General features: G+C 35.4%; 1 protein-coding gene across 2 annotated transcripts in view; it reads right to left on the bottom strand.

Annotated features, from left to right (window-relative positions):
• ZBBX (zinc finger B-box domain containing) overlaps positions 1 to 20175 on the bottom strand; it is a 175561-nt gene that overhangs the window by 116378 nt on the left and 39008 nt on the right. For both annotated transcript variants that reach the window (XM_033211621.1, XM_033211620.1), the window contains 4 exons: positions 12416 to 12529; positions 9879 to 9969; positions 4669 to 4717; positions 3859 to 3968 (listed from right to left, as the gene is read on the bottom strand). In XM_033211621.1, the coding sequence (XP_033067512.1) occupies positions 3859 to 3968; positions 4669 to 4717; positions 9879 to 9969; positions 12416 to 12529 (364 nt within the window). The remainder of the gene's footprint in view (positions 1 to 3858; positions 3969 to 4668; positions 4718 to 9878; positions 9970 to 12415; positions 12530 to 20175) is intronic.

The raw sequence follows: 20175 nt of genomic DNA on the forward strand, positions 1-20175 counted from the left end.
AGACACATGAAAAAATGCTCATCATCACTGGCCATCAGAGAAATGCAAATCAAAACCACAATGAGATACCATCTCACACCAGTTAGAATGGCAATCATTAAAAAGTCAGGAAACAACAGGTGCTGGAGAGGATGTGGAGAAATAGGAACACTTTTACACTGTTGGTGGGATTGTAAACTAGTTCAACCATTATGGAAAACAGTATGGCCATTCCTCAAGGATCTAGAACTAGAAGTACCATATGACCCAGCCATCCCATTACTGGGTATATACCCAAAGGATTATAAATCATGCTGCTATAAAGACACATGCACACGTATGTTTATTGCATCACTATTCACAATAGCAAAGACTTGGAATCAACCCAAATGTCCATCAGTGACAGACTGGATTAAGAAAATGTGGCACATATACACCATGGAATACTATACAGCCATCAAAAAGGATGAGTTTGTGTCCTTTGTAGGGACATGGATGCAGCTGGAAACCATCATTCTCAGCAAACTATCACAAGAACAGAAAACCAAACACCGTATGTTCTCACTCATAGGTGGGAACTGAACAATGAGATCACTTGGACTTGGGAAGGGGAACATCACACACCAGGGCCTATCATGGGGAGGGGGGAGGGAGGAGGGATTGCATTGGGAGTTATACTTTATGTAAATGATGAGTTGATGGGTGCTGACAAGTTGATGGGTGCAGCACACCAACATGGCACAAGTATACACATGTAACAAACCTGCACGTTATGCACATGTACCCTAGAACTTAAAGTATAATAACAAAAAAAAGAAAATATGTCTAAATTAAGAGAATGTCTATATTATGAAATAGTTTCAAATAAATAATTCACTCATTAAATATTTGTCGAGTGCCTACCACACTGCAGGCATAATTCTAGGTGGTAGGCACACAGCAGTGAGTAAAACTAAACTTCTACCCTCATGAAGTTTACATTGCAGATAAGTAGAAAATAAACAAATGTATATTAAATGATGATCAATATTACATAGACAAAAGAAATAGCTTCACAAAACTGGAGAGTGTAAATTAGTTTTTACTATTTTATAAAGGGCTATCAGTGTAGGTAACATTTGAGTTGATATTTATTGATATGAGGAAACTGTGAGGGAAGACTATTTATTGGAAAAAAAATTAAAGGCTCAATTTTGAACACGTTAAAATAGTGATGCCTATTAGACATTCATATAAAGGTGCTGAGTAGGTAGACTGAGCCAAAATTTCAGGGGAGAGGTATAAGGTGAATGTGTAAATTCGGGGATGATCAATATAGATAGGGTCTTTAAAGCCAAGAGAGTGTTTGATACTGCTAAAGAGTAAGTGTAGATGGACAAGATTAGAGCCTTGTGGCATTCCAACATTAAGAGGTCAATACAGAAAACCGGCAAAGAAGACAGAGAAGAAACCGATATCAATGTCAAATAAAATCAAGAAATCATAGTGTCCCAGAGGGAGCCAACTGAAGAAAATCATCGATAAGGAGAGGGATACTGTACTATAAAATATTCCTAATACATTAAGAACTGAGAATTGACCATTGTATATGAGAATGTGGAAGTCACTGGTTGACCTTGACAAACAGTTCCTGGATAGTAGTGGGGACCCAAGACTGAATGGAGAGAATTCAAGAGAGAATGGGAACCCAGTAATTCCAGTTCTGGGTGTATACTGAAAGCAATGTCTTAAAGAGGTATTTGTAAACTTATGTTCATAGCAGCATGACTCACAATAACCAAAAGGGGGAAGCAACCCAAGTGTCCACCAATGGACGAACAATTAAGCAATATGTGGCACATCCATACAAAGGAATATTATTCAGCCTTACAAAACAAAGAAATCCTATCATTCCACAATATGAATAAGCCTTGAGGATATTATTCTAGGTGAAATAAGCCAGCAAATAGTGTATGATTTTACTTATACGAGGTAGAGTAGTCAAAATCTCAGAGACAGAAAGTAAAATACTATTTACTAGGGACTGGGGGGAATAGGGATGGGGAAGTGATTGTTTAATGGATATAGAGTTTCAGTTTTGCAAGATGAAAACAGTTATGTGAATGAACGCTGGTGATGGTAGCATAACAGTGTTAATATACTTAATGCTACTAAACTGTATACTTAAAATAGCTAAGTTGATACATTTTATGTTATATGTATTTCACCATAATTTTGTAAATGTTCATGAAATTGGTACCAATGAGAAGTTAAAGAGCAGTCAGAAGTCATAATTCTCTGTAACTTTTTCATTTCACCTTCATTTTATTGTTTTGTGTTTTTTTTGAGACAGAGTCTCACTCTGTCCCCCAAGCTGGAGTGCAGTGGCGCGATCTCGGCTCACCACAAGCTCTGCCTCCGGGGTTCACGCCATTCTCCTGTCTCAGCCTCCTGAGTAGCTGGGACTACAGGGGCCCGCCACCATGCTTGGCTAATTTTTTGTGTTTTTAATAGAGACGGAGTTTCACCGTGTTAGCCAGGACGGTCTTGATCTCCTGACCTCGTGATCCGCCCACCTCGGCCTCCCAAAGAGCTGGGATTACAGGCGTGAGCCACCATGCCCAGCCTTCACTTTATAGCTTTTAAGAGAAGAATATGGGGCAGTCGCTGGTGGCTCACAACTGTAATCCCAGCATTTTGGGAGGCCAAGGTGGGTGGATCATGAGGTCAGGAGATTGAGACCATCCTGACTAACACGGTGAAACCCCATTTCTACTAAAAACACAAAAAATTAGCTGGACGTGGTGGTACGTGCCTGTAATTCCAGCTACTTGGGAGGCTGAGGAAGGAGAATTGCTTGAACTCAGGAGGCGGAGCTTGCATTGAGCCGAGATTACGCCACTACACTCAAGCCTGGGCGACAGAGCCAGACTCCCTCTCAAAAAAAAAAAAAAAGAGAGAGAGAAGAAGAATATATGTCACTTGTGAGAAAAGAAAAAAAAGACATACACAAATGTCCATAGCAGCCTTAAACATAATAGCAAAAATACTGAAACAATCCAAATGTCATTCAATATACGCATGGATAAACAAACTGTGTTATAACTGTACAATGGAATACTGCTCCATAATACAAATGAACACATTACCGATAAATTTAACATGGATGAATCACCATGTGGAGCAAAAGAAGCCAAAAATATATACTATATCATTCCATTTACATAAAGTTCAAGAACAGATATCACCAAATCTATAGTGTTAAAAATCAGGACAGTAGTGGCCTTGGTGTTGGGGATTGATTGGAAAAGGCACATGAGAATTTTCCGGGATAAAGGTAATCTTCTACGTCTTGATAGAGGTGGACACATTAATCAAAAGGCATCTGACTGTACATTGAAGTCCATCCATTTCATAGTAAATTATGCCTCAATATTAAAAAAAATAGACAATGGGAGGATAAAATATGATGACAGCAAGTATAGACAACTCTTCAGAAGAGTTTTACAATAATGGGGTGCAGACTTGGAGGTCAAAAAGAATTTTTGTTTGTTTGTTTGTTTTAAATTTAAAATGTAAAATTTTGGTTTGGTTTTGCTTTTGGATGGGAGATACTGCAGCATGTTTGTGTGCTAATAGGTATGATTCAGAGGAGCTGGGACAAGGTCTAAGGTGGTGTCTTTAAACGAAAATGAGAGGATGAAATTCAGAGAATAAGTACAGGTGTTGGCTGTCCCCAGCAGCATGCATGCTCAACCCACAATAACAGTAATGAAGAAAAAGTATATGGCTACCAAGCAAGTTAAGTTGGGAGAGGTGTATGAGGCCATGTGAAAATTCTAACTGCTTAATACACCTACTACACAGTATATGTATATAAATACCATATAGTGTACATACTAGTAGAGCAGCTTTGTTTTCACACTGTCCACAAACTTTCCCATTTATCTTGGGTTTTTCACATTCTGAAGAATGTGCCCTTTTATAATTAACTCTTGGTTTCACTGACTCTGCAAGAAAAAAAACAATGTTACTCCAATTATTCAAAAATATAATGTTAAGTTTTCCAATTGATAAATTCATGAAACTATGCACACTTCCCATCTCTGGATCTAACTGAAGCCCACATAGAACAAATTCTAAACATTTATAATTATACATATTCATAATACATATATGTATATAAATATGTATTATATATATTTCTAAATTTTTTCTGTCAAATTATATTAATCATGCAACATTAAATGTGTTTACTATCCTCCAGAAAAACATCTTATTTCCTTGAGAATTATTATAAATTCAAATTATATTTTTGGTTTTGCTATTATTAAACAATCTATTAAAATATAAAGCAATTTTTCTATTTTTAAAAATTTTCTAGAGTGAAATTTTAATTTATAATTTATTCTGCTAAATTATCTTCCTTATTAAAACATTACATCAATAAAATTTAAGGAACAGTGTTGTGAAAGTCCTCACTTTTGAAAAATACTATTATTATAATCACGTATTAAGTTTACTGTTTTGGCACAAAAGCCCCCCAAAATACCCGAATAAAATTTATGTTGAAAATCAACGTGTCATGATTTGGGGGTTTAGAATCTTTATACTGCATGAACAATTCTAAAACTTTAACTTTATTTGTAACTCAAATGTAAAAGAAAGGAATGTCTTTAGCATTTAATAACATGATGATAAACTATTTACCTTGAATCTGTTCCTTCAGTAATTTTAATTTCATTTTTCCAGCAGAAAACTGTATTGATAAAATAGACACTATTTGTCAGGTGTATATTATCTTATTCAGTGAAAGTTTAAGTTACTAACAAAAGCATAAGAAAGCTGTAGCTTTGGTGCATTTTGAACAAACATTTATTTTTAAAGAGTAATATAAAATTAATAGGAGATCATCATTAAAGCATATGTGTACTTTTAATTAATCTAATAGAAATCATAAAAAAGAAAATAAATTTTAAAAATATACATAAACCAATTTTTGAAAACATAAATTGTCTTTTAAACAAAAATCATTATATGTCATCATGTAATGATTTTAGGAAAGTGCTAGTGTTCAAATTTTGTAAAGGTTTAATACATCTTTTCTATTTCTGCTCTTTCTGAGACACACAGTCTAATATTTGTGTAAGCTGAATCTAAACTGAATTGTGACCAATCTATTCTGCTTACATTACTATAGAAACCATATTATTTTACTTGCCCAATTTAGAGAACTACATGTGTAGGCATCACAGACTTATTCTTCAAAAGTGTTATTTGTGATCCCTGACTTTCCTAAATATTAGTCAAAAAAAAAAGTGAATAAATAAGATTCACTGCTAGATATTTCAAATATATCATCACTTAAAATTTGGGCATTTTAATATTTTAGGAAATAAAATACACTTGCCAATTGAACATGCTTGCCTTGATCTTATTAAAACCAACATTTAAAGTACCCAAATGAGAATGAAGAATGATATGCATTTATATAGATACTGTCAATTCAGGCCTAGTTTTCAATTTGCAACTTACATGCTCAATTGCTCAATTTGTACGTGAGAATATGAGAACAATGGCTGCCTCTATATCTATGGCTGTACCAACTGCAGTCATCTGAAAATGTGGGCCTAATTATTCTCGGTGAATCTAGTGGTTTTGCTTCAAAGGGGCAGTTATTTTTCACATTCCTCAAAGTAACTGCTCAGATGCTATGTAACAAACATAGCAGAAAAGAAAACAAGATTGAAATAATCAATTTTTCTATGAACCACACTTTTATTTTTAAACTGCTAATGTTATCCAAGTTACAGATAATCTAATCTTATTTTTCATAACCAAATTATCCAGTATGATTACTTTAATGATACATCTGAATTGAAACATGATCAGCGTGATTATAGGCTACCCTGGATGGAATGGATAGATATGCCCAAGCAAAATGAACCCATTATTCGGGAAATTGTATAATTTGTTTTTACTATTATGATTAATATTGTTCTGCTCTGTGAACATAGCCATATTTATTTCAAGTAATTCAAATTGCATAAAAATATTTCAGTGAACAAACTGCTAGCTGCTATTTTTAGACAAATAGAATTTCCTCATAGGTCTGATTTTTATCCATTTGGGAAAGGGTTGGAGGTAGGGTTGAACCAAGGATACACATACTTACACAAACACACATATACACATATACACACATGTACATACACATATATAATACATGCATATCTATATATACATATAGATAGAAAGATGGATATCTGTATATGTTTGTATATGCAAACGTCAGGAACTTATATACTAAAGCATATGACTTATTAATGTGCTGACTCCCCCACCAGTAGGTATTGAAGGGGTGCTATCAGGGGGCAGGAAATCTTAGTGCATTTACCACACAGACATATTATCTAAGCCACTGGGGTCAGACTATGCTGTCATTATCAGCCTCCCTGGCATTCACAAATACCTCTGAACTCCCACCAATGCCTTCATCTGCCACACTGAGCCCAAACTTCTCCCACAAGTCATCTTTCAGACGTTCTCACTGTCAACCCAATTAGCTACTGAAACTTTGCAATTCTGTACTAATTGTCGTTCCTTCCAAGCCCCTACTGCCATTCCATGGAGCTTCTATTAAATAGTCATTTATGTATCTTATGCTTTAAACCTTTCCCAAAAATGTTTCACTCAAAAGTTTACATCAACTGAAAGCCACCTTTACTTAGACACAGTCTTCACCAAAGCACTTCCCATAAGACCTAGCTCCTTTCCACTTCCTTTCACACACCAGGAGAGAGAAAATTTTTCGATTTGCTCTTCAGTGCTGCTTCCAGAATATGATTCTGCTATTATGATTCAGCAAAGTTGCCTCTACTGGAGGTCCCCACCATCCACTTATTGCCTGTGTCAATATCTAGGATCTCTTCCACCTGAACTTCAGCCACCTGCTCAGTATTTCTCTCCATCACATTTCTGCTTGACAGTCTTAGAGACTTCAATGTAAGTGTTCACCTGACATCCTGGTTTGAAGACCCTCCAACATGCTGGCTACTGTGAACATCTAAATGCCTCTTCAGCCACCTCACCATTATGACCAAATCTGGCACGTAAGCAGCATTCTGAATAGCCACACTTTCAAAATCTCAGACTGAAAACTTTTTTAGTGCCAACATCAATCACCTTATCTCTTCCCTCTGATACCTCTAATATATATGTACCATTGTGATAAAAATAATACTATAGAGTCTCCTACAAATCCATGCTGAACAACCTCAGTAGGCTCTATGGCTCTTTGGCAATCCATTTACTCATTTGCTGCTAATCCCCAATCACAACTCCCACAGCGGCTACTCCAAATCTCTTCATTCCCAAAAACTCAAATTCATCCCATTTCCCTTCATTCACCTGAGAAGATGATATTGTCTTCAACTGTCCTAAGAAAGTTGAGGTTTTCCTATTAAAATGTTTCAGTGTCCTACCTCACCACTTGTCAAAAAAATCTCTAAAATTTATTTTCATTGCCACCTGTTTTTTCTTCCACCTTTCTTGTTTCACACAAAAATATGTCTTCCTTCCTTGGTGAAGGCCTCTTTAATGAACCACCTCTTCAAAGACCACACACCCAGCAACTGGCACCTCTTTCATCCACATTTTTAGTCTTTCCTCTACTAAGATGTCCATCTTTCATTCTACAAACTGGCTCACATCATCTTGCCAATTCTAGAAAAGAATTTAATAAAGTCTTTCCTTGATTCTATTAAACCCTTGAAAGGTCACCCTCTACTTTCATGCTGGTTGCAACAATAGTCTTTACTCACTGCTTCCCACCCTTTTCTTTTCAACCAGTTGAAATCTACTCTCTTATTTAATATTGACACACTCATCACATTTAGGGCTTTTAAATATTTTCCTTATCCAGGAATAGACATTTTAATGTAATGTTTAAGTATCATTACAAAGTGGTTTCACATATTTCAAAGAGTTTTTGACATTGCTCAAAAGCTCTTTGAAGTAGTAGGTATTATTATGCAAGTATACAAATGTGGTAATAGAGGCTTGGAAAGGTTAAGTGAATGTTAATCTATATAATCTAATACAGAGTTTCCAGACCTCAGCATCACTGACATTTGGGGCTAAATAATTCTTTGTTGTGGGGGTTGTCAAGTGCATTGTAGGATGTTTAGCAGCACCCCTGGCCCTTACTCACTATATATCTTTAGGAAAAAAACACACATAAAAATAACAACAACAAAAAAGTATATCTCTCAATGTTAACAACTGAAAATGTCTCCAGACATTGTCAAATATCTCCTGCGAAGCAAAATTGTCCTCTAGAGAAACACTGGTCTAACTAGATACTCAAAACGTTTTTCACTACACAATATATTGGACATTATTGACTTCATATTTTCTAAAAATGTTCTCCTTTACTTTTGTCCTTATAACATTGAACTACTTCGATTTTACTTCTGCCATTCTTTTTCTTCTCAATCTCTCTTCACTAGGGAGCTGACAAATTATCTTAGACAAGCCTGAGAGCTTATATGTTAAATCTTGGCCCTGACTTTTGACCTTGAGTGAGTTATTTCATTTTTTTGATGTTAAATTATTTCATCTGTGAAACTGGAGTAATAATAACATCCTCTTAGGAGTGATATAAGCACTTAATGAGATAAGAAAGGAAAAGAAGTTAAACCATTGACTGGTATTAACATTTATTGAGCTTATTGAGGGAATATTAAAGTTCTCTTTGCCTATATAGTTTACACACTGGCATTCTTTAAGCTTTATTCTTTATACCTCTCTACTTTTTACAAATCCCTAGGGAGTACATTTACTCCCTTAACTTCAACTTTCTTGAAAATTCAAACAAAACTCTAAATGTAAACCCTATACTTTTCTGAGTCCCTTCTTTATGCTGTCTCTTAGTCAATCCAGCCTGTAATATCAATTATATGTTTGACTTCCTCTTCTCCTTTCTTACTCTTTTATGGTTCCACATTTTTCTTTATATATGTTTTTCTACCCTTTTAATTCAGCCTCCTTTCATCTGACCTATAGATTCTTTTAATAGTCTTACAAATAGCCTGTTTCTAGTGAGACAAGTTTTTTTAATTTTGGGGGTTAAAACTTTTATAATTGATTTTTCCCTAAGATAGGGAAATGACACTAGAGAATAAAATGCTTTCTCAAAGCCAAAAACTTTAGAAGTGCCAAGTAAGATCTTTGTAGATTCCAACTGACCCAATGAAAGTTTAATGATAGGTACATAAAAAACAAAAGCTGTGTAAGTTAATATTTACAAAGTCATGAATCTTGCACTAAAGAATCCAGAAGCAAAACTGTTTTCTTTATGTAAAAACACTTATCTGATTTTCATCTTCAATATAATATTATATTTTATAGTACACAGCAAAGGAACAGCAATTCTATAACTGGGAAACTGAAAAGCATTTTTTTTCTTGGGTATATTTACACATGGAATCAACAGTATATGAATAATAAATTAGTATTGAAGCAGAATATAATACACTAAACAAATTTGATATAAAAGTAGGAATAAAGTCTCTCATTTGTTATATTAAACAACATTAGCTTTCACCTTAGTTTAGAAGTATTGAGTTCTATTTTATATACTTTAAACCACATCCACACTGAATGGAAAAATTCAGTTTGGAATGTGGAAAAATTCACTGCAAGGCAAAATTTTGAAATCAGTTTGTAGCTGAAAAACAAAAACATAATTGAATGATGAAAGTTGCATATTACCCTACAAAATAAATCAAAAATTGAATAATACACAAAGTTGTTAAAATAAGGAGAGCATATTCCGAGTATAGAAGAAAATGCAAGACCTAAAACAGAATATCTTCTTGCTTAGCAGAATGCATAAGAATCAAATAGTATCTTCTTACCTTAATAACATGTCCTTTATTTTGTGACATCATATATGATTGATTACCCAATTTGCCCACTTTTCCAGATTTCCAGTAATATTCGCTTGACCTTCAATATATATAAACAAGACAAAATGTAATTACTAAATACATTTCTCCCTTTAATGAAAAGAAATATAGTTTTCCTGTTTCAGAAAATGGAAATTCAGTTGTTAGCATGCAAAAAAAAAAAAGCAAAAAATGAAAACGAAATATCAATAATGTCAAAATAGCCTCAGTAATTTTAAAATATAGCTTTATCATATTTGTGACTTTTGTGGAGAAATGAATAAAATGAAATACACAAACACAAATGAAGAATTCTATTTCCTTGATATTCACAATGACTAAAGATAGCTTTTTTAATTTATAGGAAACTTTACAGGTCTTTATGCAATTTTAAAAGCTAAATGTCCACAAATGTAAAGAAGAAAAGCAAGCAAACCAGTACCCCAAAATATTCAGTGGATCTAGTAAGTGATGAATTCCTTGTTAAAACCTCTAATGATCTCCCACATTGAAACATAACAGAGATTACAAAGAAGGCATACTTCAGCTGTACAGTTTTTGAAGCACATTTACTTGAGCATAACAAAATATTTTTGAAGTTATCAAGCCAGAGAGTCCAATTATTATTAAAAATAATAATAAGAAAAACAGTTGCCCAACATCACACAGAATAAACAATTAAGATTGGAGCACTAGACTTCTATCTTCCTGGCTAGTGAGTGGCAGGTTCTCACTCTGGCTATGACATTTAATATCTGTGTGACCTCAGAAAACAATGTAAAAACTCAGTCACGCTTTAAAATGTTAAGAATCATCTAGAAAAGCTTCCACAGCTAAGAAAAACTCACTCATTAGGGTTGATTTCAGCAACTCTGATTCTCAGATGAGTATCATGATCCATTTAGGAGTCCAAACAAGGTTCAAATCAGTGAAGGTAAAAGAATTGGCCACTAGGTCATTAAAAGCAGCAAGACACATAATAAACTTTGTCATCCTGGATGACATACAACATGAGATGCTCTGATTAAATCAATGCTCTAATTATTAGAGGGGCTATGTATATGAGTTATGCATATTTTTCAAAGAATCGGACTCTAAAGATAAATACTACTGCAAGTATAATGAGCACATTTGAATTGTCATTAAAGGTTAAGAAGGTACGTCTAGGTATTTGATGGTCATCACTTTGAGGACTAAACAAAAGTTAATTTAATATACAAACAGTTTGGTGATATTTAGTACCAGCAAACGGACATGAAACATGCACTCTTATACACTGTAGGAAAAGATTATAAACTTTTGACACCTATTTGGAAGACAATTTCTCAATATCTATCACAATGTAAAATGCAAATAACATATTGACCTAAAATTACAGAGGTAGGAATTTATCCCACAAATAGCTTTGCATATATAAGTGAAAATACATGAAGAAGCATGTTCATGGCAGCATTTATAATCATAAGATACTAAAAACATAATAAAGATCTGAAAAATAAATGCTATTATATTCACACAAAAAATACTATGTAGCCACTAAGAAAATTAGGCTAATTTTCTTATCACATCAAGGCATTCTCATGTGATAAGAGCACTAAGATATATTAAGTAAAATATTAGTATATGAATTAATTTCCATATTTTTAGATGAACTCATCTGTAAAAAAAAAGTAAAAGACACAATATACTCAACAGATATACTCACTGAAAACAAAATACATTTATATACACGTATATATGTAGACTTATACAAAGATAAGACATTTGTGGAGAAAATTTTTAGTCATTAAAACGGGTGCTAGAAAATGGGCTGGGAGTTAGCCTAGAACTAAGAAGAGAGAATTTCCATCACATAATTATTAGTTCTGTTTGTTATCGTTTATATTATTTTATAAGAAAACAATAAATTCAGTAAAATTAGTACAAATATATAAGCATAATATTAGAAAGTTTTCATTAATAAAATTTCAGCTAACTAGCATTTGCTAAAAATATTTTAAATATACTTAAGGGTTTGAGCAACTCTGATTTTATATATATATATATATGTGATAGCACTTATTTTTCACATCTTCATTATGTATATATATATGACCTCTTGCTCCCAAAAGCCTTTGAATAAATAAAAATGACTCTAAACATAAACTGGTGTTTATTGGCTATTGATGGCAATTTTCTGAGAGCAAAAGTAAAGTGTGCACTGCTGTCGTAAACATTCCAGACCATAAATCGAGAAGCAAAAAGTTAAATAAAAAGGAAATAAGAAAGGATAAGACCCAATAATGTTCAGAAGAAACAAAAGTAATGGTAATTTTAAAAAGCAACATGCCTCATCTAAGTGGCACAAAAACAAAAAAAATAGAAGGCCTTTGCTATAGCTCATTAATTAGTTAAAGTCAGACATTATCCATCCATTAAATGCTTTTATTGGAATGACAACAGTATATAAAATAGTTATTTAAATAATTTAGTTGATTCATCTAAAATTCTTTAAGAGTTTCACCCACTCTCTTTCTTCCTTTTCTTTGCTTCTTGTGGATCGGAATTCTTGCAGTTTCTTCTCCATCTCTTGGTTCTCAAACTCTAACTGTACTTTCTCCATTCGCAGTTCTTGAGCATTTCTGAAGACATAAGATTTAAATGGAGTAAGCAGAAAAACAAGCAAAGCCAAAATAATTTTATGTAATATTTTTCTGTTAATAGAATCATGAATAATAAATAAAATACTTTACCTATTTCTCTTGTACTACTCTGAAATCTGGTTTTTAAAGTTAGCATTTGCCTTCCACCAAAATCCTGAAGCAAGTTATCTCTTCAAATCTTAGACTTTTGTTTTAATTATTACATTGCTAGGGGTTCAAAATTATAATTAACTTCATATATAAGGCACATTTTTATATATGCACAAGTATCTATGACACACAAACAGAAAACAAAATAAAAATATTTTCTAATTTTCATATTGTTTTGCCTCCAATGTAGTCAAGTAGTTTGAACCACAGTATTTAAAACAATAGACAAAACATACATTTTTGCTGAGCTGGTCATCTCCAAAATTTTAAATCTCTACCTTTATGTCATATATGTATGATGAGGGGGAAAATGTAGTACCTGTTTGAGACCTATTAAGAAGAAAGCCCCGATTAATGGTTTTGGTACAGGAATTTCTGTACAAGAGATTTTTATAATATCTGAAACTCACTAAGCTTTTGACAAAAGATGTTTTCTTCATTTTATGAAGTCTGGTTATCAGTATTATCCACTGACTCTTTCTTTCATAGATCTAACCAAACTAATTCTCTAGCTTTTACTATTATAAGTCCAAATCTCTTCCTTCAATACTACATTAGTGTTTTACTACAATCAAGCAGTGTGGGCACCCATGCATGCTATGGCACGGAACAAAATCAAGGCATAATGAAGCTCAGATAGGAGAAATCTTTCTAGAGGTAGCAAGCAATTACCAAAAAGCAAGTGGGCCAAGGATATGTCCCAAGCAGACACAATCCAGGAAGATATACAGAAAGTGATAGGAAGGGCTGTCCAGAGGGTTCAGAGAAACTGGCTAAGATACAGAAAGAGAGGCGTTTATTTTCATTGTATCTACTCCACAATGAGTAATGCAGCTACTACGACAAATAAACACTGCTAGGTAATAGGATGTGAAATACAATGGAGCTTCAAGTATTGAGAGGAATAGATAAGCATGAAAGTAATTGAAATATAGTGGAATAGGGCTGTCATTGGGGAAGTACAGGGGGCTACCTGGGCACAAAGAAAGAGCACATACCCAGTCCTGTGAATGCAGAAACAGTTCCTAGAGAAGGTAAAGGATGAGTTGAGACCTAAAGGATGAAAGGACTTAGCCAGTCAAAGGGCAGTGGTGAGTGCAGTGTTCCAGAAAGAAAGGAGTGTGGACACAGGTAGGAAAGAGTAATGGGTGGGTAAAGAAACTAGAAGTTCTCTGTGACCAGATATTAAGTGCAGAATAGGAAAAGTAGCAAAAAATCAAACTGCTGAAGTGGACAGTATCATGAAGAGCCTTGTAAGCCATGATGAGAAATTGGGATTTATATTGCATGAACAATGAGGATCATTAAAGGGTTTTAAGAGAATTGATCAGACTTGCATTTAGAAAGATTACTCAGGCTGTATCAAAGGAAGTCAATTAGAGGGTACAAGGCTAGAAGCAAGACAACCAATTAGTAGACTATTCCAGTAATCTAACTAATAGCGAATTTGGGCTAGTCTGACTGAGCAGGCGCAATGGAGAGAAAAACTGAGCTTTTGCGAAATGTAAGAAAATAGAATTAACAAGTTGGAAACTGATCAGAAGTAGGTGACTGATTAGAGGGGGAACAAGGAAGAAATCTAAAATAATCCCATGTTTCTTTTTTTTTTTGCACATTTTTTTTAATTCTACTTTAAGTTCTAGGGTACATGTGCATAACGTTTATATCATGTATAACTCCCCAAGGCAATCCCTCCCTCCTCCCCCCTCCCCATGATAGGCCCCAGTGTGTGATGTTCCCCTTCCCGAGTCCAAGTGATTTCATTGTTCAGTTCCCACCTATGAGTGAGAACATGCAGTGTTTGGTTTTCTCTTCTTGTGATAGTTTGCTAAGAATGATGGTTTCCAGCTGCATCCATGTCCCTACAAAGGACGCAAACTCATCCTTTTTGATGGCTGCATAGTATTCCATGGTGTATATGTGCCACATTTTCTTAATCCAGTCTGTCACAGATGGACATTTGGGTTGATTCCAAGTCTTTGCTATTGTGAATAGTGCTGCAATAAACATACGTGTGCATGTGTCTTTGTAGTAGAGTAATTTATAATCCTTTGGGTATATACCCAGTAGTGGGATGGCTGGGTCATATGGTACATCTAGTTCTAGATCCTTGAGGAATTGCCATACTGTTTTCCATAACGGCTGAACTAGTTTACAATCCCACCAACAGTGTAAAAGTGTTCCTATTTCTCCACATCCTCTCCAACACCTGTTGTTTCCTGACTTCTTAATGATTGCCATTCTAACTGGTGTGAGATGGTATCTCATTGTGGTTTTGATTTGCATTTCTCTGATGGCCAGTGATGATGAGCATTTTTTCATGTGTCTGTTGGCTGTATGGATGTCTTCTTTTGAGAAATGTCTGTTCATATCCTTTCCCCACTTTTTGATGGGGTTGTTTGTTTTTTTCTTGTATATTTGTTTGAGTTCTTTGTAGATTCTGGATATTAGCCCTTTGTCAGATGAGTAGGTTGCAAAAATTTTCTCCCATTCTGTAGGTTGCCTGTTCACTCTGATGGTAGTTTCTTCTGCTGTGCAAAAGCTCTTTAGTTTAATGAGATCCCATTTGTCAATTTTTGCTTTTGCTGCCGTTGCTTTTGGTGTTTTAGACATGAAGTCCTTGCCCATGCCTATGTCCTGAATGGTACTACCTAGATTTTCTTCTAGGGTTTTTATGGTATTAGGTCTAACATTTAAGTCTCTAATCCATCTTGAATTAATTTTCGTATAAGGGGTAAGGAAAGGATCCAGTTTCAGCTTTCTACTTATGGCTAGCCAATTTTCCCAGCACCATTTATTAAATAGGGAATACTTTCCCCATTTCTTGTTTCTCTCAGGTTTGTCAAAGATCAGATGACTGTAGATGTGTGGTATTATTTCTGAGAACTCTATTCTCTTCCATTGGTCTATATCTCTGTTGTGGTACCAGTACCATGCTGTTTTGGTTACTGTAGCCTTGTAGTATAGTTTGAAGTCAGGTAGCGTGACGCCTCCAGCTTTGTCCTTTTGACTTAGGATTGTCTTGGCAATGCGGGCTCTTTTTTGGTTCCATATGAACTTTAAAGCCGTTTTTTCCAGTTCTGTGAAGAAAGTCATTGGTAGCTTGATGGGGATGGCATTGAATCTATAAATAACCTGGGCAGTATGGCCATTTTCACAATATTGATTCTTCCTATCCATGAGCATGGTATGTTCTTCCATTTGTTGTGTCCTCTTTGATTTCACTGAGCAGTGGTTGTAGTTCTCCTTGAAGAGGTCCTTTACATCCCTTGTAAGCTGGATTCCTAGGTATTTTATTCTCTTTGAAGCAATTGTGAATGGAAGTTGATTCCTGATTTGGCTCTCTGCTTGTCTGTTACTGGTGTATAAGAATGCTTGGGATTTTTGCACATTAATTTTGTATCCTGAGACTTTGCTGAAGTTGCTTATCAGCTGAAGGAGATTTTGGGCTAAGATGATGGGGTTTTCTAAATATACAATCATGTCATCTGCAAACAGGGACAATTTGACTTCTTCTTTTCCTAACTGGATACCCTTGATTTCTTTCTCTTGCCTGATTGCCCTAGCCAGAACTTCCAACACTATGTTAAATAGGAGTGGTGAGAGAGGGCATCCCTGTCTTGTGCCAGTTTTCAAAGGGAATTTTTCCAGTTTTTGCCCATTCAGTATGATATTAGCTGTGGGTTTGTCATAAATAGCTCTTATTATTTTGAGGTACGTTCCATCAATACCGAGTTTATTGAGCGTTTTTAGCATAAAGGGCTGTTGAATTTTGTCAAAAGCCTTTTCTGCATCTATTGAGATAATCATGTGGTTCTTGTCTTTGGTTCTGTTTATATGCTGGATTACGTTTATTGATTTGCGAATGTTGAACCAGCCTTGCATCCCAGGGATGAAGCCCACTTGATCATGGTGGATAAGCTTTTTGATGTGCTGCTGAATCCGGTTTGCCAGTATTTTATTGAGAATTTTTGCATCGATGTCATCAGGGATATTGGTCTAAAATTCTCTTTTTTGTTGTGTCTCTGCCAGGCTTTGGTATCAGGATGATGTTGGCCTCATAAAATGAGTTAGGGAGGATTCCCTCTTTTTCTATTGATTGGAATAGTTTCAGAAGGAATGGTTCCAGCTCCTCCTTGTACCTCTGGTAGAATTCAGCTGTGAATCCATCTGGTCCTGGACTTTTTTGGTGGGTAGGCTATTAATTGTTGCCTCATTTTCAGAGCCTGCTATTGGTCTATTCAGGGATTCAACTTCTTCCTGGTTTAGTCTTGGAAGAGTGTAAGTGTCCAGGAAATTATCCATTTCTTCTAGATTTTCTAGTTGATTTGCGTAGAGGCATTTATAGTATTCTCTGATGGTTGTTTGTATTTCTGTGGGGTCGGTGGTGATATCCCCTTTATCATTTTTTACTGCATCTATTTGATTCCTCTCTCTTTTCTTCTTTATTAGTCTTGCTAGCGGTCTGTCAATTTTGTTGATCTTTTTAAAAAACCAACTCCTGGATTCATTGATTTTTGGAGGGTTTTTTGTGTCTCTATCTCCTTCAGTTCTGCTCTGATCTTAGTTATTCTTGCCTTCTGCTAGCTTTTGAATGTGTTTGCTCTTGCCTCTCTAGTTCTTTTAATTGTGATGTTAGAGTGTCAATTTTAGATCTTTCCTGCTTTCTCTTGTGGGCATTTAGTGCTACAAATTTCCCTCTACACACTGCTTTAAATGTGTCCCAGAGATTCTGGTATGTTGTATCTTTGTCCTCATTGGTTTCAAAGAACATCTTTATTTCTGCTTTCATTTTGTTATGTACCCAGTAGTCATTCAGGAGCAGGTTGTTCAGTTTCCATGTAGTTGAGCGGTTTTGATTGAGTTTCTTTGTCCTGAGTTCTAGTTTGATTGCACTGTGGTCTGAGAGACAGTTTGTTATAATTTCTGTTCTTGTACATTTGCTGAGGAGTGCTTTACTTCCAATTATGTGGTCAATTTTGGAATAAGTGTGATGTTGTGCTGAGAATAATGTATAGTCTGTTGATTTGGGGTGGAGAGTTCTATAGATGTCTATTAGGTCCGCTTGGTGCAGAGATGAGTTCAATTCCTGGATATCCTTGTTAACTTTCTGTCTTGTTGATCTGTCTAATGTTGACAGTGGAGTGTTGAAGTCTCCCATTATTATTGTATGGGAGTCTAAGTCTCTTTGTAGGTCTCTAAGGACTTGCTTTATGAATCTGGGTGCTCCTGTATTGGGTGCATATATATTTAGGAGAGTTAGCTCTTCCTGTTGAATTGATCCCTTTACCATTATGTAATGGCCTTCTTTGTCTCTTTTGATCTTTGATGGTTTAAAGTGTGTTTTATCAGAGACTAGGATTGCAACCCCTGCTTTTTTTTGTTCTCCATTTGCTTGGTAGATCTTCCTCCATCCCTTTATTTTGAGCCTATGTATGTCTCTGCATGTGAGATGGGTCTCCTGAATACAGCAGACTGATGGGTCTTGACTCTTTATCCAGCTTGCCAGTCTGTGTCTTTTAATTGGAGCATTTAGTCCATTGACATTTAAGGTTAATATTGTTATGTGTGAACTTGATCCAGTCATTATGATATTAACTGGTTATTTTGCTCGTTAGTTGATGCAGTTTCTTCCTATCCTCGATGGTCTTTACATTTTGGCATGTTTTTGCAATGGCTGGTACCGGTTGTTCCTTTCCATGTTTAGGGCTTCCTTCAGGGTCTCTTGTAAGGCAGGCCTGGTGGTGACAAAATCTCTAAGCATTTGCTTATCTGTAAAGGATTTTCTTTCTCCTTCACTGATGAAACTTAGTTTGGCTGGATATGAAATTCTGGGTTGAAAATTCTTTTCTTTAAGAATGTTGAATATTGGCCCCCACTCTCTTCTGGCTTGGAGAGTTTCTGCTGAGAGATCTGCTGTTAGTCTGATGGGCTTCCCTTTGTGGGTAACCCGACCTTTCTCTCTGGCTGCCCTTAAGATTTTTTCCTTCATTTCAACTTTGGTGAATCTGGCAATTATGTGTCTTGGAGTTGCTCTTCTGGAGGAGTATCTTCGTGGCGTTCTCTGTATTTCCTGAATTTGAATGTTGGCCTGCCCTACTCATGTTTCTTATTTGAGCTATCAGGAGGACAATAGTGTCTTTTCCAGAAACAGACCATTCTGAAATGGGCTGCAGGTACAGTTCAGGATGAGTCTCACAGTTTATCTCCCTGCCTAAAGTCTTGACAGCCTACCACACTTCACAAACTGCTTACAGGAGAAGAATTGAAAGAACAAATATGAGTGTGTCACTCATTTGCTTAGAAGACTTCTGATGTTTTTGAAGTCCCACTGTGGTAGAGGAAAAGGGTAAGGCTGAAGAAAAAGACTGGCCTACTGACTAACTGGTCAAGTTTATGGTCAAGATTGGATTGTATGGATCTCACACAAAACAGAGGATTCCTCATGGAGATAATGTTATACACAGAGTTATAAAGGGAAAGCAAGGCCACTGAGGGAAGCTAAGGTTGATCCCCAGCTTTATTTATTTAATTTATTGTTTAAGAGATTTCTTTAAGATTTCCAAAATGATCAGTTCAGCAAAAATATGTATGTTGCCTATATAGAAAAAAATTGCTGTTTTAAATATTATGCATCAAACTACTTTAATATATTAGAGTCAATATAGATGATGTGAAAACTAGAAAATAATTTCTAATCATCAGAACAAACCCAAGGACTAGAAAGATGATTGAAATGGTTTACGGGCTGGGAAAGAGGTCGAGAGGACTGGAAGAACACCAGAACATCAGACAATGTAAAGACAATGTCCAACAAGAACAGGCTTGGAACAAGGAAAAAGTGAGAAAGGGAACTCTATGGTAATTACCATGAGTGGGTATTCCTGTGCTGGCTTTTAATGGTTTGTGGATCAGCAAGATGGGCAGGCCAGGGAATAATGATTCCAACTTATTTCCAAACTCTTTACTATGACATACAAGTTAGTTATCATCTAGACCCTGTTTTTTTCTCCATCTTTCTTCTTAGACAATTGGATATGTCTGAGAGGTCCCCAAAATCATGTGGTCTCTGTGCCTTTGCATAAGTTTCACCCAATAACTACCCAACTAACTGCATCTCTCACTCAGAACTTGGTTACTTCCTCGCTCCTGCTCTAGCAGTTTGAGCCATGTTCTCTCCTAGTCCCTTGCCTGTACACATCACACCATGCTTCATTCTATATTGTCAATGTAACTGTATTCATTCATATTCTCTGTAAGCTTTTGGAGTGCCAGGACTATCACTTCCTGCTTTTGTAGCCATCATTCCCTAGCACAGTATATAGAAAATGCACACTTAATAAATGTTTGTTGGCTGAATGTTTATAGGTATAGACATATGGCCTGAAATATGTCACTAAAATCAAATAATGTATGCCCCTTTTTCTTTTTCTATTAACAAAATTTGTAGTCCTGACAATCAGATAGCACCTCTC

This window comes from Trachypithecus francoisi, unplaced genomic scaffold, assembly GCF_009764315.1.
Source record: "Trachypithecus francoisi isolate TF-2019V2 unplaced genomic scaffold, Tfra_2.0 Lachesis_group0, whole genome shotgun sequence".
In the NCBI taxonomy this organism is placed as follows: Eukaryota; Metazoa; Chordata; class Mammalia; order Primates; family Cercopithecidae; genus Trachypithecus; species Trachypithecus francoisi.